The sequence below is a fragment of the Heteronotia binoei genome, chromosome 4 (genome assembly GCF_032191835.1).
Source record: "Heteronotia binoei isolate CCM8104 ecotype False Entrance Well chromosome 4, APGP_CSIRO_Hbin_v1, whole genome shotgun sequence".
NCBI classification, from domain to species: Eukaryota; Metazoa; Chordata; class Lepidosauria; order Squamata; family Gekkonidae; genus Heteronotia; species Heteronotia binoei.
The window spans coordinates 140,542,701-140,565,207 of record NC_083226.1 but is presented as its reverse complement, the minus strand read 5'-3'; the positions used below and the strand labels follow the sequence as shown (position 1 = coordinate 140,565,207).

General features: G+C 40.8%; 1 protein-coding gene across 11 annotated transcripts in view; it reads left to right on the top strand.

Annotated features, from left to right (window-relative positions):
• The window catches only part of MAST4 (microtubule associated serine/threonine kinase family member 4), a 478,500-nt gene that overhangs the window by 430,270 nt on the left and 25,723 nt on the right, over window positions 1–22,507 (top strand). For all 11 annotated transcript variants that reach the window (XM_060235887.1, XM_060235886.1, XM_060235884.1 and 8 more), the window contains 5 exons: window positions 5,706–5,914; window positions 7,393–7,531; window positions 8,934–9,066; window positions 9,789–9,954; window positions 13,460–13,561. In XM_060235887.1, coding sequence (XP_060091870.1) covers window positions 5,706–5,914; window positions 7,393–7,531; window positions 8,934–9,066; window positions 9,789–9,954; window positions 13,460–13,561 — 749 coding nt within the window. The remainder of the gene's footprint in view (window positions 1–5,705; window positions 5,915–7,392; window positions 7,532–8,933; window positions 9,067–9,788; window positions 9,955–13,459; window positions 13,562–22,507) is intronic.

Genomic DNA, 22,507 nt, shown 5'->3' with positions numbered 1-22,507 from the left:
TATTTAACTCAGTTTAATCTTTCCCTTCTTAACTCAGATTTCTGTCAGCTTCTCTCATATCCTTATAAGATTTTGACAGTATTAGGTTTTGGCTCTCTCTAGTCAGTAATATGTTCTCTAAAGTATTCCACTTTTTTTTTTTTAAAGAATCTTAAATGCTTTTCTCAGTACTATAGGATTCTATTCAGAAGAATGCTTCTTAGACTCTGAAGACTGCTGACTGACCACAACTTACTGTTAACTGCTGACAGCCTGATAACTTTTGCCTTCACTCTCCACACACGCTTCTAAATTATGCTCATAGGCACTCAGTCAAAAACCAGTCACGTTACTCACTTATCCGTTTTTTTCACCCCCTTGTTCTTCTGCAATTTACCAAACATTTAAAGAAGCACATAGTCAAAACTTTAAATCGTTACAGCCACATTTTAGTATTTGCATGAAAGACAGAAGAAGATATTGGATTTATATCCTGCCCTCCACTCCGAAGAGTCTCAGAGCGGCTCACAATCTCCTTTACCTTCCTCCCCCACAACAGACACACTGTGAGGTGGGTGGGGCTGGAGAGGCTCTCACAGCAGCTGCCCTTTCAAGGACAACCTCTGCCAGAGCTATGGCTGACCCAAGGCCATCCCAGCAAGTGCAAGTGGAGGAGTTGGGAATCAAACCCATTTCTCCCAGATAAGAGTCTGCACACTTAACCACTACACCAAACTGGCTCTCCAGTGGAAAAAACCTGGGTGGAAGTGTGGGGGAAAGCAAGAGTCCAGTAGCACCTTAAAGACTTACAAAATTTGTGTCGGGGTATGAGATTTCATGAGTCACTGCTCACTTCTTCAGATACAACTAGAATGGGTGTCTTTCTGTCCTATATAGTGGATTGATTTCAGATGGTTCAGATGGTACGACTCCATGTTATCGTTAAGTAGTTTGTCATTGTGGATGAGAAATTGTTTAAGGTTAGCAGGCTGTCTGTAAGCAAGAAAAGGTTGGGGACTGGGGCCCCCAGTGCCTGTGTAAGGGACAAAGGTTGTAGGTCATTGATAATGCATTGAACTGGCATGGGTTGTAGGTCATTAATTATGCATTGAACTAGGTCATTAATAATGCAAGAGAAACCATGTTGGATCAGGCCAGTGGCCCGTCTAGTCCAGCATTCTGTGTCATCACAGTGGCCAAAACCCAGGAGCCAACAGGAGATCCACCAGTGGGGCCAGAATTCTAGAAACCCTCTTACTGTGCCCCCCCCCCCAAGCACTAAGAATACAGAGCATTACCGCCCCAGACATACTGTTCCATCTATACCTTGTGGTTAATAGCCACTGATGGACCTCTGCTCCATGTTTATCCAATCCCCTCTTGAAGCTGTCTATGCTTGTAGCCACCACCACTTTCTGTGGCAGTATGTTCCATATGTTAATTACTCTTTGGGTGAAGAGGTGAGGGCATGGTATAAATAGAATTAAATACAATAAATAAATAAAATAAAATTCTAAATGTACTGCTCATTAATTTCATTGAGTGCCCACAAGTTTTTGTATTGTGAGAAAGGGAGAAAAATACTTATTTCTGTACCTTCTCTATCCTGTACATAGTTTTGTAAACCTCTGTCATGTCACCCCTCCATTGTCATTTTTCCAAGCTAAAGAGCCCTAATGCTATAACCTTTTTAAACAGAGAAAATATTTCATCCCCTTAATTGTTTCAGTTGCTCTTTTCTGCACATTTTCAAATGCTATAATATATCTTTGAGGTGTGCTAACCAGAACTGTGCATAGTATTCCAAATGAAGCTGCACCAACGACTTAAAGCAAAATTAAATCTCTTGCAGAGCATGTGGTTCTTTCCTGCATGTATATGTCTTTGAATCCTGATCTTTTAACAGGTGTTTCGCAACATATTCTTCAGAAAATAATACCATATCTGAAACAGGAAAAAAACAAATGTGGGAAATATAACAAAGAAAGTGGGAGCATGAAGGAGAAACAAAGCAGATCAGACTAGGAAAGAAACACCACTAGTGGAGAATATGAGAAACTATCAATAAGAATCACATTAATTTTAATGTATCTGATACGTGACAATAAAAGCACAGAGTTGCTAATAGGCAATCACACTGATACTAAGTTTTCGTACAGACTGTAGGCTAATAAAAGGATTTCAAATAGGACTTTGTTGTACAGAACCCTGACTTTTCTTCCTCTCCACTACATGCCAGTTGGGACAGAACTATTTATTGTATGAATGCAAGATAGGGGGAGTCTCTCGTTTCTTCTTGTAGGGTTATTTCCCCAAAGAAGCATTGTTTGCTCTGGCTTTCTATTGTTGGTATTGGTTGCTAGGGGACTGGAAGACCCAGTAGGATCTTGATAGAGATTGTTTTGTTTGTTTCAGTAGGCTTTCTGCCTTATAGAGAACCATAGTATTTGTTCTACAGTGCCATCTGCTGTGTTGTTTCTCTTTCACTTTGTTAATGGGGGAGAAATAGGTAATCACTGAGAATCTTGATGAAGTGTGGGGCATGTGGCAAATGTATGTGGCATTTTATGTTGAATTTCCATTAGGTTGTTTGAGCAGTCCTTCTCTGCCCAGAATATAACCTGTTTGCTATTTCATATCCTAGACACAAAAATAAACTAATTGAAACTTGATTATTGGTTCCTCTCTCTCTCTGTCATCTTATTCTTTTTATGAATATGTCACACTCATAAAAGTGGGTTACCAATCCGCAGTTGGGGGCAAGGAATCTCATGGTTTGGAGGTCCTCCTCCTGCTTCAGGGTTATCAGAAAGTGGGTGGGGGGGAGAGAAATCTACTGGGCGCTCCAGTATTCCCTATGGAGGCTGATTCTCATAGGGTATAATGGAGAATCAATCAATGGATATCTGGGGCTCTAATGGGGGTATTTTTTTGAGGTGGAGGCACAAAATTTCCAGCATACGATCTGGCACCTCTCCTCAAAACACTCCCCAAGTTTCAAAAATATTGGACCAGGGGTCCAATTATATGAGCCGCAAAAGAAGGTGCTCATATCCTCCATTATTATCAAATGTAGGGAAGGCATTTAAAAGTAGTTCAGTCCCTTTAAATGTGATGGCCAGAACTCCATTTGGAGTTTGATCATGCTTGTTACATCCTGGCTCCACCTCCAAAGTCCCCAGATTTCTTGAGTTGAACCTATTAACCCTAGGTTTAGTACCATATTCCACTGAGGACAAAGAACAAAAGGACCTAAAGCAAAGGGAAGATAGTCTGAGGGAGAACAGGGCAAACTGGAAGAATTCAAAGACAGCTCACAGTGTTCCCCTCACCCTACTCTTTTGATGGGAGAATTAGCAAAAAGTAGACCAGAGGTAGAGCTTAGGAGAGATCTTTTACCAATTTACGAAGGTCCAGTTTCAGAATAAAACTCCCAACAGTAAAATAGTATTTTAAAATGTTTACTTTAAATGTTTACTTCTTGTAGGGTTATTTCCCCAAAGAAGCATTGTTTGCTCTAATATATAAAAGTACAATCATACATATGCAAGCAATCAAACTCTCATAAACAAGAGGCTAGGAAATAAGGGGTGAGGAATAGAGGTTTTTAGGAATTAATTGCAGGGGTATGATACTACCTGGTCCATGGATCCTTGAAGCAGAAGACATGAATGTGAAAAGTGGCCCAAACAGAGTTTGGGGGTGCAAGTCTGTGGGAGGGTAAGAGAAGACACATTGGACTGGCCATGTGCTGGTCTTATATTACCAAATTTGTGTCTCCAGGCTATGGTATCACGTGACTCATGACCTGGAGGTCATGTGACTTCTGACACTGCATGACACCAGTATATGTGACTCCTGATGTCACCAAAAGGGGTGGAAAGGGGGAGGCTCCCAGAGGGTTGACCAGATCAGTGGGTCATAATGAGTTTACCTAAGGTAAACTACCTTAAGCAAAGGAAAGAACTGGTCAATTTAGAGCCACATTGTAATCTACTGTAACACCATAGCTAACATAATGGGGCTGTCCTGCATGATGGGATCAAGACCTCAGCAACAGTTGCTTCCTTGGGCTTCTTCTTTGTGCAGCAAACTCAAAGGCTAGCAGGAACAATCCTTTGTTATGTGCAGGCGTAGTAGCAAGCTCCTTTGTCCAACTGCAGGCAACTCCATTTGCAACTGCATTGACCCACCTGGAATATGTGCTGTTGTTGTTTTACCTTCATGGTTCATGAATAAGATGGATGCAGATCCCTCCATCATAGCTTCTGGTTAAAGCCGCGTTTAGAGGCTGTCTTCAGCAGACAGGAGTGCGGTGGTGTTCTGCATGGCTTGGCACCTTCTTGGGGAAGCCTGATCTGGAATCCATCTATGCAGGGGGAAGCACATTCACAGCAATGCCAGGAACAAGCAGGGAGACCTCCTTGGCTTGGCTGGAGTGCTTGTTGCTTGGCCCCATGCAGGGTAACATGTCCATATGGAAGCTGGACAAATGCCAAATGCTTAAGATCAAACAGGATCCAGTGCCTATAGACAGTAGGCAAGTGTGTTACTAATGGCCATATTGGATTAGTTCTTATGCCCAGTGTTTTCACTGAATGTTCATAGAAGCAGTTTGCCTGTGTTCACACAATGTAAGTTCATAACAATAAGAGACCTGGATTTCTGACACTAGGCCAGAGTGAACACAATTCATTAAAGATGGAGAAAGGGGGCTTTGGGCTTACAGTGGCAGTGCTATTCCAGTTTCAAAATTGTACAATCAGTTTTGGCTGCCATACATTGAAATGGAGACTCTGTTGACAGAGATGAAAGGACAATATTTCAAGAAATTATCCTACAGTAATAACACTTTAACATATGAGTATATGAGAAGAGGCTAGAGACCAAGATGATAAACCATATTAATGAGCAAGGCAACCTTTCAACATTTTTAAAAACTTGTCCTTTTTGCAGGAAAAGGGGGCACAAATCAAATGAACAACATGTTTATTGGTTCCCATACACCTTTTCTTGTTGGACTCTAAACAGTTGCAAGGTTTCCAACAGTACACCAATTCTCCAGTATGTTTTTAAAGTATGTTGTTTCAGAGAAATCTTATCTTCAGTGCTCCTTTTTACTAAATCCTCAATGAAAATAATAGCAGCTCTAACCAATTACAATTTTTATTATCTGTTCTGTTTCTCAGGCTAGATTATAATAAAACTATTAATTGCTTCCCTGCATAAATTAATCAGAAGCTAATAATATAGGTAGCTATTAGCTCAAGATTGACTCAGCCACTGTTCATCTCCCCCAGAGCCAATAAATACCTTTCATGGGTCATGTCAGTGACAGTGAGTGTAATGTTTTCACAGTTGGTAAAAAGGAGCTGTCTGCATATGAAACTCCCATGCTTTCTCCCTTGTATTTCATGTATGATATCATTCTGAGAAATAGTGAATTGATACTTAGTCATAAATAAGATACACATTTGCAGAACAGATGATATCATGATTAACTACAGCATTGTGCCATGTCATTAACAACCTTCCGCAGATACTGACAAATATTATGTGCATTGTAATAGGATTTATCAGTTGTTGATTAACTGCGGTGGTCTGAAAACAAATTCTGAAAATTGCTATTCAAATGTTATGTCTCCTATGGAACCTTTAAAAAAAATTACAAGAAGTAACACAATTCCATGTTGATGCCTTTTCACTTTTTTCTTGGACTTTTTCAGTGCTGTTTATTTGGTACGACATAAAGAAACAAGACAGAGATTTGCCATGAAAAAGATTAACAAACAGAATCTCATTCTTCGAAACCAGATTCAGCAGGCTTTTGTTGAGCGTGATATCCTAACATTTGCAGAAAATCCATTTGTAGTCAGCATGTATTGTTCCTTTGAAACTAGACGCCATTTATGCATGGTCATGGAGTATGTGGAAGGTACAGTATTTGGTTTGCATGTGAGGGCAAACACTTGACAATCTAAAAACAAAAAGGAGTCTTGTGGCACCTTGGACTAACAGATTTATTGTGGTATAAGTTTCTGTGGGCTAGAACCCACTTCTTTAAATAGCAGCAATGTAGGTGGATTGGCATAGAAACAATTATAAACAGTGGAGGTCAAAAGACAATGAAATACAAGATGTACAGTTTGAGTTCTGTGCAAAGCTCAGTACTTTGCAAGATGTCCATCATGACAATCTATTAGTGCTGGTGCAAACTGTCACTGTGCTTCTTGTATACATCTGAGCCTTGCATAAAAATGTCACCAGCTGTACCTCTTGCATTTCATTGCCCTTTGACTCTGTCTCCAGTATTTACATTTTTTTCCTGTAATAAATGCATACATATCTGATAGCTGAAGACACACTTCAAGTATCTGGTGAAGTGAACTCTTGTCTGCTAAATCTGATGATACAATAAATTTGACTCTAAAGTGCTTTTTTTGTTTTTGGTGCAATAAAATAACATGACTCCACTCTGGAATTTGTCACATAATAATTATTAATAAACCCTACATTAGAGATTGTACCCCCTGTGTATGCTGGGACTGTACACTAAGGGTTCCTTTCTTCTCCAGATAGCTTCATTCTTACAGTAAAGCCATTCTTTATTGCTAGACATTTATGGTGGAATAAAGTAACTTCACTTTTTGGCTACATTTATATAAAATGATCTGTGTATAGTGAATGCTGTATGGATTTTTTAAAAAATGGTGCATGCACCTAAATTGTGTGGCAGTAATTTGTTTAATATGGGCTCTCCCCTCCAGGTACCCCAGACAAATGCCTAATCCCCACCCCGGCCCAAGGGTGCACTCAGAGGAGCAATGCCAGCATCCTCCTTGCCCATTTTGAGGCAGGCATCTCAGTAAAGCATTCTCTTAAGAGAGTACATGACGAGGCTTCACTCCTCCCTCCCTTGTGGAACTGGAACCAAGGGAGGGGGGAGCGAAGCCTCATTGTGTGCTGTCTTAAGAGAACGCTTTACTGAAATGCCTGCATCGAAACGGGTAAGAGGGAGATTGGCATTGCTCCTCCGAGCACACCGGGGGGCAGGGGCTGGAGCGCAGCACTGCACTGTGGCACTGCACATAAGAGAAGGGATGGGGCAGGAGGGGGTGCAGCATGTGCAGGCAGAAGGCAGGGTGGCATGGCGTGGCAAGTCTGCCTAGGGTGCCATGCACCCTAGGGCCAGCCCTGATTAGAGAATTAATAGTATGTGTTAACAGTTTTTAAAATGATGCTTTTATTCTGTTTATGTGAAAAGGTGTTTTTAGTTACTTCCCAATTCACATTTGGTTATTCATATGCCTGTAGGGATGCTGGCCATGGTTATAGATGTAAAATTGAAATATACCAAGTATTTCTGCTATCTCAGTGAGAAATAACCTGCATCAAATACTCTTTATTTTGTAGGTGGAGACTGTGCTACTTTAATGAAAAATATGGGTCCTCTGCCTGTAGACATGGCCAGGATGTATTTTGCTGAGACTGTTCTCGCTTTGGAGTACCTTCACAATTATGGAATAGTACACAGGGATTTGAAACCAGACAAGTACGTATATAGCATGTGACTGCAAGAAAACTAGGCACATTATTGAGCACCTCAGAAGCCTCTACCTAGGAAAACCATGGCCCAGTTGTGAGGTGCTGTTTGCTAGGCCAGGCCCACTTGCATGATAGGGAACTCTCAAAGGATTGTGGAGGGGCCCATCACTTTCTCTTGTATCCTCCTTCCCACATTAATTCCCCTTTCTCTCCTCCTAGCAACGTCTATGTTCTTCCCTTTTCCTGCCTCATTCTGTCTTTCTCAGCCATTCACCTACTTACCCTCTATCTGCCTCCCATCTTCAGCTGCATTTATTATTCATTTAATTCATTTGTACCCTGCCTTTCTCCACACTGGGAACCAAAGCAGCTTACATCATTCTCCTACACTCTTTTTTATGCTCTCAACAACTCTTTGAGGTGGGTTAGGCTGAAAGTATGTGACTTGCCCTTGAAAGGCAAACAAAATGCAAAAGGTGCAGTTAGGTAGCTAAGAGAGAGGGTAGTGCATTTGTTCTGTCAATTACAGTTCTTATTTTCAAGGATGCTTAAGAGCCCAAATTTTTCTTGAATTATCTTTGTATAACTGTTGTCACCTGCATGAATATGTCCTCATTCTGTCCTAAGTTGCAGTTGATATATTTTTTTTCTATATGTTCCTACATGGATGAATTCTACACATCCTACTTTTTCTTCTTATATTTTTGTAGATCTTGAAATAATGTCACCAGTCTATTTTTATGCATCTTAAGTATTTCACTTGTTGAGTGAAACATTTTTATTACTTTTGTAGATAGATCCAAGTGGGCAGCCGTGTAGGTCTGAAGCAGTTGAACAAAGCAGGAGTCAAGTGGCACCTTTAAGACCAACCAAGTTTTATTTAGAACGTAAGCTTTCGTGTGCTCTCTAAGCATATTTCATCAGACGAGGGGATCCCCTTGTCTGATGAAGTGTGCTTAGAGAGCACACGAAAGCTTACGTTCTAAATAAAACTTGGTTGTTGTTACTTTTATGTTAGCAATAAAGCCTATATATATATTTTAAAATATTTATCTTGTTGGACAACAATAGATGTTGCTCAAATCCTAACTAATGGCTTCCAAAATAGACCTTTCTTATAGGTACAATTACAGTTCACTTTCTGCAGTATGGATCTTTGGAATCACTTTGTATGCAGTACCTACAGTAGTATGGTATTGTAGCACTCCTTAGCAATAGTCCTAGTATTGTAGAAAAGGTACCAGAAACTGCACACAAGATGATATTATTATAACCCACTTGTTGAATTTTGTCTGTGATGCAAGCAAGTTATGTTTGAAATGTAGGCTTAAGATATTTCACAGCATTGAAAACATCATGTGACTATTGTGAGCTCAGTCATAATATTCTGCTGTCATTCTCATTTACAGTTTATTGGTTACATCCATGGGTCATATAAAGTTAACAGATTTTGGCCTGTCTAAAGTTGGCCTCATGAGTATGACCACCAATCTTTACGAAGGTCACATTGAGAAGGATGCTAGAGAATTTTTAGATAAGCAGGTAAGATATTATTTCCCATTTTTCTACCCCATGTGTATTTGCATTATTTCTTATTAACAATTTAGTAACCAGTGACAGTTTAGGTGCAAGTTACACTGTGTAAAAACAGATCAGTTGCTTTTTTATTTCTATACTTTCTCACAAATTTATATATGAAAGAATTAACTTTACTAGTTCACTGTAGATAGTTCTGGACTCCCTCCCCCCATTATGGTCTATTAGTAAGATGAACGACCTAATTGTGTGCAAGTAAGATTGTGAGAGAGACAAATGGAAAGTTGTTTTATAAAGAATTCAGGAGTCTCAGCAGAGTACTTGTGGAACTCATGATGCATTGTACAATCAAGGGTGCTAAAACTCCTAGCTATGGCCCATTTCCCTTCAAGCATGCCTCATTACCATTTGCCCACAATCTGTTCACTGTAAAAGTTACTTAAGGTAAAAACCATTACATTGTCTTTTAAAAATAGGAATAACTCAAACTGTGTTTAGTATATAATTTACAGTAATTTCATATTAGTAAGCAACCTATATGAAACCCATGGCAATTTTAAAATTTTGCATAAATTCAAAAGAGAGTTCCCTTAGAAATATATACACTTTACACAACATATAAAAGCAAAGAAAATTATATATTTTTATTATGAATCTTTCAAAACAGATAGGAATCAACTGGCAGTGTTATCCATTAAATTATTATTTCTTTTTTTCCTCATTTTTAGGTCTGTGGCACACCCGAATATATAGCTCCTGAAGTGATTCTAAGACAAGGTTATGGCAAACCAGTGGACTGGTGGTCCATGGGAATTATCCTGTATGAGTTTCTTGTTGGATGTGTGCCATTTTTTGGGGATACACCAGAGGAACTATTTGGACAAGTAATCAGTGGTAAATATCAATAGGCTTTAGTTATCCTCAAATCCTTAAAACAGTCTGCTCCAAGAACAGTCATCTGGTTAGCTTTAAGGTGGCTCAGTCAGGCCTTTGTTGCTAACAATAAAACTCTTGGTGGGGGGGGGGGGTGAGGGGAGGATGGGAATTCTTGCTCTTTCATAAGCTCCATATTTCTTTGCAGGTCATTTTGCACAATTTTTGCTAAAAATGTAAGTGATCATGACAGCCAGAAAAATTTATAAAGCTGGAATCTGAACTTGTGAACTAGAATAGGACTGAGTTTAGGAATCAGCTTTGCATGTGCTAAGTGCTTTGTAAAAATCAGATGTTAACAATTTCCTTCCTGGAAGTTATAATATAAGACATCAGATAATATATAATATAAGACATCAGAAAGAGATTATGTCAGTGCTGGAAAAGGACAAAATGAAAAGAAACTCTCAATAACTGTACAGGGAAAAACATACTGAGAAAAGAAAAGATTAAAAAAACCTTTATAAAGAAGAATGGTATACAAAGTAGACAAAAGGTGGTTTAATTTTTAGAAATTGGGATTTAGGGGTGGTGGTATTCTCATTTTAACCCTTATTTTTAAAAAAAATCAGAAAAATTCACTTGTACTAAATTTGCATAAATGAATAAATGCCTAACGGCACAATGCAGTAAATTAACAGAAATGTAATAAAACCCTGAAACAAATGTGTCCCGAATAATAAATAATGAGAAAAAGAAGGATTCAAATGCAGTTCACAGATTGTTAATGATTTCACTGGTGGTTGTTACAGTATAATGTTATTTCTGTAACAGCTGTTCTTCTTTCATTTAAAATTCAATAACCTTTTAGATCTTAACCTGCAGGCCGACCCTAAGTATTGTTATGCAGCTTGTGGCAAAACTAAATGATAATTAAACAGCATCTATCACTATCCTACCTCCTGGTTCCATAAATGTCTAGATATATAGATGTCGTTGGCCACTGTGCCAGAATGTCATCTCTGCTGCTGGTTGTTTCACAATTCATTTTACAAAATATGGTAGAAAGGTCCACTGGTGAAGGGAGAAAAGGTTGCAATTCTGTGTGTGAGCATGTGTGGTGTTAGATTATGTTTGCATATGGTAATATAATAGCTTTGTGGATTGCCTGGAATGTAAATGACCTTTTATATAATATATTAGCTGTTTATAGATTTATAATATGCTGTTTTCTGATGTGCTGCACCAATGCCTGATTGGCAAGGGGAAATTGAATGTTTAATTAACACAAATAGCAAATGCTGCCTTTGTTTTTCATCCCTTACAGCAGCAATGCATATTCATATTTTATTTTTCAACAAAGTGTCACAGAAACTGTAGGTGAACAATCATAGAAATAATTCATGCTTTTAATATATACTGAATCTTCAGAATATAGGTTGCCCCACATAACTAGGATATGTGTATAGAGCCTTCTGTGTTGATTGAAAAAGTCATCTTTACTTTTGCAGTGAGAGAGAATTTATATAGAAAAATCTGTTAGTTTTTATTTCTGAACTTCAACATGGTTTTGGTGATTTGTTTGTCTCCAGTAAAAAGTACTTCAGTTAGTCTTACTTCCTAAATGTGGTGTGCAATTTTTATTAATCTATTTTACAAAATTTATACCCCACCTTTTTGCCCTCATAAGGGCTATGGAGGCAGCTAACAAAACATACATAATAAAATCACATCTTAAAAACGACTAAAACCTGCAAAAATATATGATTAAAAACAATTAAAACAAAAGCTAACATACAAAAACAAAAAAAACCCTAAAACTAAACCATTGGGCAGGAAGGAAGCATCACTGAGGGTCAAGCTAGATGCTGCTCTCACCATTTTAGGCAGACAGTTTAAAATTCAACTTCAAAATTTTATTTTGATACAAGATCAGCTTTGGAGAGTCAGCAGTAATAGTAGAGAATAAAGAGATTAAAAATAAGGAAGATACATGCAGTGTGACAAGCACAAAACAGTGAGTGCGAATTGTGAGGAGACAGAGAAAATTATGCCCTCCTCTTGATACAGAGGTAAAATTATTGAGACTTAGTCAGCTGCTTGGGTATCCCATACGCCCAAAGGGAAAATTTGGCAACTTTATTAGCTACTGGGAAGAATTTGCAAGAAGGAGAAAGACAAAAGTTCAGATCTTCATGGTAAAGTTGACAGTATTGGAGCAAGATCAGATGTCATTATGGAAGTAGTGCAGCAGAACTTGTTCAATAGACTCTATTGTTGGCCCAGAGAGAGGGAGGGAGAGAGACAAGAGGCAGGAAGCAAAGAGCCACTAAGGAGTTGGGCAGAAAGTAAGTTACCATGCGGCTGCAGCAGCAGCCTTGGAAAAGCAAGCAGGAGAAGGAACTTGCTTGGGGGCATAATTTGAGCCCTGCACAGGACAGATCTGGCCTACAGGCCGCATGTTTAATACCCCTGATCTTTTAACTCAAATGCCTGCCTGAACAGAATCCCAAATTTTACTCCTTTTCCTAGATACTATCAGTGAGGTTATCATGAGAATCTTCCACAGAATGGGTTTCACAGATCTGTTGCAACCCCACTGATCAGGACATACCTTGTATTGTTGCCCAGTCTAGTCTAAAGACAGTCACATACAGAGATTATTTGAGTGTACAGGGAGTATCACATGGGAAGTTAGGAATGAAAGAATACAAACACCTTCATATTATGGTAGCACCTTTATTTATGGCAAGCTTTCATAGTAAAAATACCCCTTTAATTTGTCATGGTATCTGTATTGTTAATTTCTTGCTACATAGCAAGGTTGAGGATACGATTATTGATTCATATCAATTATACTCTCAATGACCCTGGGTGATAGATTAAGTGGAAAAATAAACCTATCCAACACCATGCTTCATGATTAAGCCAGGTTATATACCTCCGTGTTCACTCAGAAAATAAGTGTCCATTTTGTAACAATCCACTTAAAGTGTTTCATTATTGTAGGGCATGTAGAGTCTCTTCGCAGGAAGGGCAGGATAAAAGTAAAAGTAAATAAATAAATTGTGAAAGAAATGGTGGACAAGGAAACCAAAATGCACTGGAAAAGTTGATGTTGCTTGTTCAAAAGCTGGTGTTTTATAGTAGCTATGAAAATGAACTGTGATTTGGGAGGTCCCAGTTCATATCTCAGCTCTGCCACAAATTTGCTAGGTGGCCTAATGTGAGACAGTCTCTCACAATAAGGGGATGATAATAATAGCCTTTTTTCATAATGATAGTTTCTTAATGTGTGTGAGAAGTGCTTGGAACAGTAAATATGCTGCAGCAGCAGTTTGTTCGAAGGCACATGGTAACTTGGCTGAAGTGAAATATGACTGTTCAATGCCTGGATGGAAAATCTGAGAATCCTGTATAACTCTCCATTAATTCCATGATGGAAAACAGGTGTAATAAAAATGTAATTAATTAATATTAGTAAAGTATATTTAACATGGTCAAAAATTGGGTGCCTTTTTATTAGATGAGATTAACTGGCCAGAAAAGGATGAAGCTCCACCTCCAGATGCCCAGGATCTGATTGCATTGCTTCTAAGACAAAACCCCTTGGAGAGGCTGGGAACAGGTTAGAGTGCATACCTTTTACATTATTTTTTGTTAGAATAGCTGGAAACATTTATTTGGCTTGTTCTGGGCCTTTTGTTTGCCCATTTTTGTTTCTATATGTGAAATGCCTTCAACAGAATTTGAAGATTCATTACAACAGGAACATTGTCTAGTCTGTTGTGTTCTGCTCACAACAGGAAGCACTGTCACAAAGCTGTCATTTAACCAAACTCCTGTTAACATGCTTTCATACACTTTTATCAACTTTTAGTAAACAGCAGAGTTATTCTTCAGGAATATATGTTGCATGTATGGAAAGATGCTAAAACCACACGTGTACTAAGCTGTTCAGATTATGAGGCTTGCAAATTTCCCCATGTTCGCCAGTTTAGACAACAGTGCTTCCTTTGGAACCTGGTTTTTTGGCCATTGTGTGACAGTGTTGGACTGGATGGGCCATTGGCCTGATCCAGCATGGCGTCTCTTATATTCTTATTTACAAGTATGCACATGTATACACATGAGTGCAGAATTTTTCTGCTGAAGTGAAGACTGGAAACTTCTGTTAATGGAATTCTCAGCAATTTTATGGTTTAGGAAACATGCTAGCATTTTTCTTCCCTGCATTTTTGGTATATGGCATATGTGTGTTTAGATTTTGTCAATAAAAACTCACATTGTGAAATGTGTTGATCTCAGAAATGTTGGGATGAAGACATCCTTTCTGAATGGATTGCTCTGAAGTTTCTGCATTTGAAGAAACACCCACTGGGCCTTAAAAATCAGCCATTGCTAAAAAATAAAATGCCAATCAGTGAAAGATTTTTACCTTTGTGGGTGTCACTTTCTGCCTTCCTGGGGGCTTCCACATGCCTGCCTATTTTTCTGGGGTGCCAGCTGCTCTCTGTACCTGCTTTGTTTTGCTGCCTATCTTTCTTGTATTGCCAAGAGCCCTTGCTACCCACTTTTCTAGATTAAAGAAATGTAAACTTCTGATCTTCATCGTGGTCTCTGTGCAGTCCCACACATGAGTTTTCCAGCTGGAATGAACCTGACCTTGGAGAATTTAAAGCTAGCCTAGGCATTTATTTTGGCGCGCATTCCCTCCCGTTCTGGGGAGCAGGCATCCACTGCGCATGCCTGCCCAGTTTCTTTCTAACTGCCGCTCAGGATACTCCTTCCTCATTGCATCTCCTCAACTTTACTAGCCTTATTACCTTCTTCAACCTTCGTATTCCTTCATTGTCTCCACCTTCTTCAATCTTCTACTGGTATCGTAAAAAAAAAAAAATTACCCGCTTTACTATCGCCTCATCTTCCTTTCCCTCCCCCCCTCCCAGGCGTATGGAAAGAAAGGATCAGAAAACCACTTTTAAAAAGTGTACTCACTGCGGGACAAAGATCCCCTCAACAGACAGACACTCTCAGTGCTTTTGTTTGGGGGAGGCCCACAGGACCGACACTTATACCCACTGCAGCCAATTCGGGAAACAGGCAAGAAAAAACTGCACCGCTAGGCTGAAGAGTCACCTTTTAGAGTCTTCATTGCGGCCTGCAATGTCCCATGCACATCCAAACACAACAAGCCAACCTTCTTGTGGTGCATTCATTCCGTGAAGTATCGGCACCAAAAACATTTAAAGATTCTGCTGCCTCCCCACTCCATCGGGAATCCCCGGCTTGTCGGTACCGAGAAAGATCTCCCAAGTCGACATAGAGATCGATATTACTATTATAGCCAGTCTAGATCTCGGTCTCCATCTCCATACCAACACCATCACTATTACAGGCCTTCTAGATCACCATCTGTAGAATACCGACATAGGTACCGTGACCAACCTCGGTACCGTGAGGAATCCTATCAACCTTGGTACCGAGAGGAAGCTCATCATTACAGGCATATTGAAGATCCACATCATCGGTACCATGACAAAGCCTACTATCGACTCTGACAGGAACCAAAGCAGACATCACCGGCTCCTTCGACATCCGCTCTATCTAAACAAACAGTACAACCAGACCAGCCTACCCTGGCTACAAAACCTTTAACTTTGACGACACCAGCACTTGACAGACCCACAACTCCCGTAGATGTTCCGGAGGATTCCGAAGCTGAAAACTCATTCAATCTCGTCACCAACATCACCTGTGTCTGACATTACAAAGCCAGCTGACCTCTCTCCATCTGAGGGATCTAAAGCTTATCTGGATTTACTCACGAACATGGCAAATACACTCAACATAAAACTAACCACAGATCTGCCGAGAGTATCAGACGTGGTCCATGACCTGGTCCATGCTGATTTACCTGCAGGATCCTTCTTACCCATGCTACCTGTCCATTTAGAAGCATTGAAGGAAGCTTGGGATAAACTGGCATCAGTACCACCAATGTCTAAACGAATTGAATCCCTATACAAAATACATGCACCAGATTCAAAATTCTTATTTAATCATCCTGCTCCAAATTCAATGATTGTACATTCATAATCAAAATCAAAGCAGACACGTCACCCTGTCCCGCCGGAGAAAGAAGGAAAGAAGTTGGACACATTGGGCAGAAAGCTCTACTCCTTCTCCACCACTACATCCAAAATTCATAATTATTTGGCCTATTTCGCTGCCTATACTTTCATTTTATCATCCCAACTGAATACACTAGTCCCATCCTTACCTGAAACTTCACAGAAACAAGCTTCAAAGATACTATAAGAGCTTAACCATGTAAGTAAGCAACAAATCAACTCAGTCAGGCACGCTGTTGCTTGCTCTTCGAGAACCATGGCCACCTCCATTGCTTTACGTAGGCATGCCTGGCTCCGTTCCTCATCACTTCAACTTGACATAAAATTTAAAATCAAAGATTTGCCCTTTGACGGCCAAGGTCTTTTTAACGCAACCACTGATGACATCTTAACCACAGTAGATGACAGCAGAAAGAGAGCCAAGAGATTAGGGGTTAGCCAGCAACAACCTCAAACTAACAGGCAAAGAGGATGGAAACTATCCTTTTACAAGCGCCCCTGTTCACCCAGGCAAGCTGATTATTGGAAGTGCAACGCTCCACCAGCCAAGCAACCATTCCATCAGCGACCACGACCACAATCGACTAAGAAGGTGACTACAGCCCCGAAACAGTCTCTTTGACTTGCTGATGCCACCATCACCAATACATCATCTCCATCCCCATACAATAAGACTGCTTCCCTTTTACCCCATGTGGGAATCCATAACATCGGATTCATGGGTCCTGGCGATCATCCACAGGGGTTACACTATAGAGTTCGATTTGCCCCCAAAGCACCATCGCTTTATACCTACTCCTCCTTCTCTACCCTCCAGGAAGAGATCGCCACCTTGCTGGCCAAGGCAGCCATAGAACCAGTACCACCTCAATTCCATCGCATGGGATTCTATTCCCTATACTTCCTGGTCCCAAAGAAAGATGGAGGACAACGTCCAGTATTGGACCTATGCAAACTCAACCGTCATATCCGATACAAAAAATTCTGCATGATCACCCTGCAGTCTATTCTTCCTCTAATTCCCAAGAATGCTTGGATGGCACTTATAGACCTTCAAGATGCCTATTTCCATCTTACCATCAACCATTGCCACAGAAGATTCCTGAGGTTCGCTGTCAGGAACAACCACTATCAGTTCCACACTCTTCCCTTCGGCCTATCGACAGCACCAAGAGTCTTCACGAAGTGCATGGCGGTGGCGGCGGCGGCGCTCCATCAATGGAAAATTTCCATATATCCGTACATAGACGACTGGCTCATTGTGGCTCAATCCCAAGAGCAACTTCAACAGGACATTTCGACTACTCTAACACTTCTGTCTTCACTAGGCCTACAAGTCAAGTTCCAAAAATCCAACCTTGTCCCAACACAAGACATCCAATTTATAGCCGCACGCCTATCAACGATAGCTCACAAAGCCTACCTGCCAGCAGACAGAGTTCACAATATTCAGACTCTAGCCAATGCCATCATATCTCATCCCACCCAGACAGCTCTCATCTTTCAACGCATGCTGGGCCTTATGGCGGCTACGACTTCTGTCCTCTGTCATGCAAGACTTCGCATGAGACCCCTACAATTGTGGTTCGTAAGGTCGTTCCATCCACACCGTCAATACCAGTGAACTCTACTAACAGTCCCACATCACATTCTTCCACCACTGGAATAGTGGACAATAGAACATCACCTTCTGGCAGGAATGCCATTGATGAGATCACCTCCATCAGCCATTGTCACGACAGATGCTTTGAGATGGGGTTGGGGAGCCCATTTTGACACACTAACGGTGCAAGGGCAGTGGACAGCCTACGAAAAATTCCTCCATATCATCTGGAGCTCTTGGCGGTCCACAGAGCACTCAAGTCTTTTCTGCCATCTCTTCACGGTCTACACATTCAAGAGCCCTTGCTACCCACTTTTCTAAATTAAAGAAATGTAAACTTCTGTTCCCTCTCTGTAATGCTACCTGCTTTTCTTCAGTTGCCAAATGTCTTCTTATATCTGCTCTGAAAATAAGAATTTTAATTGTCTGTAAAATGGAAATCCTTTCCCCCAGCTCTTTTGTATTTCGCAGCAGTGATACCATGTAAGGTTGCCAGATCCCTCCTGGCAATTGGCAGGGAATGGGGGTACTTAAGAGGAGAAAGAGAAAGGCCTGGGCCTCAGTATTGCACTGGAAGTGTCATCAACATACCAGTGATGGTGGTGGTGGTGATGATGATGATGAAGAATTGAACTTGTTTAATCACCCATCCCGGCCAAGGCCAGGCTCTGGGCAATGTAGAACTGATAAAACAATACAAATCAATAAAATTCCAATTAAAACTTGTCAAAAAATTGAGCCAATAAAACTCCAAAAAGCCATGATGGCATTCCCCTAGTTAAGTTCTCCTTCTGAACTATCAGAGCATTTGGGGAGGGAGTAAAATTTCTGAAGGGGCTGTACAAAAAAGGGAGGAAAAGTCACGATGCCATCCACTGTTTTCTTAATAAAAGCCTGGCAGGCATCTCTGCCTTACAGGCCCTGCAGAATTGCATAAGGTCCCACAGGTCCCGGATATAATCTGGCAGAGAGTTCCACCAGGTTGGGACCAGAACAAAAAAGTCCTGGCCCTAGTCAAGGACAGCTGGACTTCCTTAGGGCTGGGGATCACCTGCAGATTACTACTAGAAGAGAGTAACACTCAACCAGGGATATAGTGGAGGAGACACTCTGGGCAATGATCTGATATTTGGGCAAAAACTCTATGGTAAAACCAATTTCTACTATATAGCATTTGCCTGGCTGTCGCTGGCATGATAACATCAATTCCTGTGTGATGTGGGTGATGAGGCCTAGGCCCTCTCCTTACTCCTGGCCAGTTCCCTCGCCAGCTAGCTGATCAGAGGCTGGAGACCCCCACCTGCTTGAGGATCCGGCATCACTAATCCCATGGGTAAAAGTAGTATCTCTGAGAAGATGGTCAGATTGTTTGGAACAGAGGTAAACATACCTTGTCTTTAATTGTCTGTAGGATTGCCAGGTCCAACTCAAGAAATATCTGGGGACTTTGGGGGTGGAGCTGGGAGCAAGGGTGTGACAAGCATGATTGAACTCTGAAGAGAGTTCAATCTCTACCTCAAAAAACACATCCCCCCTCCCCCGAGCCCCAGATACTGTTGGATCAATTCTCCATTATACCGTTGGATCAATTTTCCATTGTAGGGGATGGGAAAGGAGATTATAAGCTGCTCTAAGACTTCTTTGGTTAGTAAAGGGCAGGGTATAAATCCAGTCTCCTCCTCCATCATCATCATCATCATCATCATCATCATCATCATCATCATCATCATCATCTCTTTCTGCATGTCTGCATTCTGGCAGAGGTTCCCTGGAGTGAATGGGCACAACTGAAAACAAATCAGCCAGCATCATAATGTCCCTGTATAAATCTATGGTGCAGCCTCATTTGGATTACTGTGTACAATTCTGATTACACCTCAAAAAAAGATACTATAGCATTGGAAAAATTCCAGAAAACGGCAACTAGAATGATTAAAGGGTTGGAACACTTTTCCTATGAAGAAAGGTTAAAACGCTTGGGGCTCTTTAGCTTAGAGAAATGTCAACTGAGGGTTGACATGATAGGGTTTACAAGATTATACATGAGATAGAAAAGGTAGAGAAAGAAGTACTTTTCTCTCTCATTTGTGGACACTCAGTGAAATTGCTGAGCAATCAGGTTAGCATGGATAAAAGGAAGTACTTCTTCACCCAGAAGATGATTAACACATGGAATTCAATGCCACAGGAAGTGGTGGCAGCTACAAGTTTAGATAATTTCAGGAGGGGATTGGATAAACTGAATGTTTCTCATACAAGGAAAAGGAAAAAATGAATGAATGCGATAATGAGTATGGGGAGAAAACACAGAGACCGATTTCCCACTCACCATACGCCTATCTCACATTCCTCTTCTCAGTGGGGCTTCCTTGTGATTTCACACTATCTACCCTGGGGCTGCAAGTAACATCGGCGTTTTCGCATGGCAAAGAGAAACTGGTTTTTAGAGGTTTCTGTTTGCTGCGCGAAAACGCCGATATTAGTTCCAGCCCCGGGGCAAATAGTGTGAAATCGGAAGGAAGCCCTGCAGAGAAGAGGATGAGAAGAGGACGTGAGAGTGGAAAATTGGTTAGATACTTGAAAACAAAAATGAAACCACAAAATTTTTCACAATCCTCATGTACCTGCTATTCCAAGCTTCCTTGACTTCTATTTCATTTAGCCAATTTGTCTCTTCACCACTGTTCCAAATAGTCTTCTTCCCACCCCTACTACTATAGGTGTTCATCTGCCATCTTAAGCTTTTTCAAATTTCCTCAAAAGCCCTGTGTTTTATTAGCTCCTCTGTCAATTACCTTTCTGCCACCCTACTCAGCAGTATTACCCCCAATCTATTGCCTATATATATATATTCTTCAGATCCCTTGTCTCTGAACTACTTGCTTGTTAATTTTTCTACCTCACAGATCTTTTTCCCAGTCCTCAGACTCTTCACAAAGGGTGTTCTATTCTTATAGTTCAAGTGAGGTTCTGATCCCAACCAAACAGACGAGTTTTCCTTTCCTTGTTTAAATTGAGTTGTAAACACTGACATCTTTGTTTTCAGAGCCACTGGGATCCTCTTAATATTTTCTGTTATCATACCAGTTTAGCAAATCAGTGTCAGAGGTTTCACTGCCATGAATGGAATTCAATATAAATTATGGAAGGGAGATTTCCTTCCAGAGTCCTATTCAGGATATCGTTGTATGTTTTATTCTCTGTGAATGATTGCCCTGAATAGATAACCATTGTTGACAGTTTAACTGTCAGTGTACATTCCAAATTATATCCACTGAGATTACTGAAGGAATTAACTGTATTGCTTGAGAGTCTGTTGTGCTTCAAAATAAATTTGGGACTTATTAGGTCAAAGAAATGTGATCTATTGCTGTATTTTTAAAAGATGGTTCAGAAGTAGAATATAATTTTGCCACTTTCCAAGAAGCATAATTGGTTGTTTGGACAAAGGAAGTTTGTTCACACAGTTTAGATATAATGTTACAGATATTTAATTATCTTCATGATATCATTTGAAAATACATCATTACAAATTATACCTAATTCATATGTATTTCTGCGTGTCTAGCCCCATTCAGCAAATTTATCTGTTAGCAATGATTTATTTGTCATTTCTCAACAAATTGCCCCAGCAAGATGTCACTCCGCTTTTGGACATATCCAAAGCTGTAGGTAAGAACTAGAGATGGGCACAAACTGAATTTTATAGTAAACCAGGCCGGTTCATTGTATTGTGAACTGTGATTTGGGCAATTGCATTGTTTGTGAACTGCCCATGAACCAGCCTGGGTTTTGATTTGGTTTGGTTCATGGGCCAGACATGTTGTCACCCAAGGCAATGGTGGGTTGCACCTTCTGAGTACACTTACGAGAGCTGCAGTGACTTCTGTGCAGAGAGACAGGGTTTGACACAGGGGAAGGAAGCTGTCAACAAGGAAAAGGGGGCATGGTAGATTTGATGGTGGTTGTGGAGGTTGTGCCAGCAGACTAACCCTTGGAGGTGGTGGAGGAAGGCCAGAAAATGTGAGCAGTAAAAGAAGAGGGTCTCCAGCACCCTGAGAAGGTGCTTTTACATGGCGAGAGAAAGTGAAATGGGCTTGCTCATGGCAGATGGCAGGGATGGGAAGTGGGTCCATGGATATTGTAAAGGGTGCCCATGATCATCTTTTGGATACAGAGTTTGGACCCCAGCGCCCTGGAAAGGTAGGGTTTTGTAGTGGAAGGAAGTTGTCAATAAGGAAAAGGGGGGTAGGGTAGATTTGACAGTGGTTGTGGGAGTCATGCTGGCATGCATTCTGAAAGCAGGGCCAGTCAGGTCTCCTTGAGACTTGGAAAGCAAGACTTGAAAATCACCAATACCTGGAACTAAGGATCTGTAACAGGGTCACAGGCTTAGACACAACAGGCTGCTTGATCCAGGAAGGTTCCCCTCCAAGACCTAAGCTTAGAATCCTAAAATCATAGAGTTGAAAGAACCTCCAGGGTCATCTAGTCCAACCCCCTGCACAATTCAGGAAGCTTACAACCACCTCGCCCTACACACACCCAGTGACACCTTTTCCATGCTCAGAAGATGGCAAAAAAACAAAAACCCTTTAGGATCCCTAACCAAACTGGCCTGGAGATAATTACTAACTGACCTCAGAGTGGTGAACAGCATTCCTTGGGCTTGTAAGAAAGGGCCATGAGAAAATTCACTAGGCACTGATGCAACCCCTCCTGCCTTCCCTTTCATGAACTGCCTAAGTTCACAGAATCAGTACTGCTACAGGATGGCCACCTAGTCTCTGTATAAAAACTTCCAAAGAAGGAGAGCCCACCACCTCATGAGGAAACT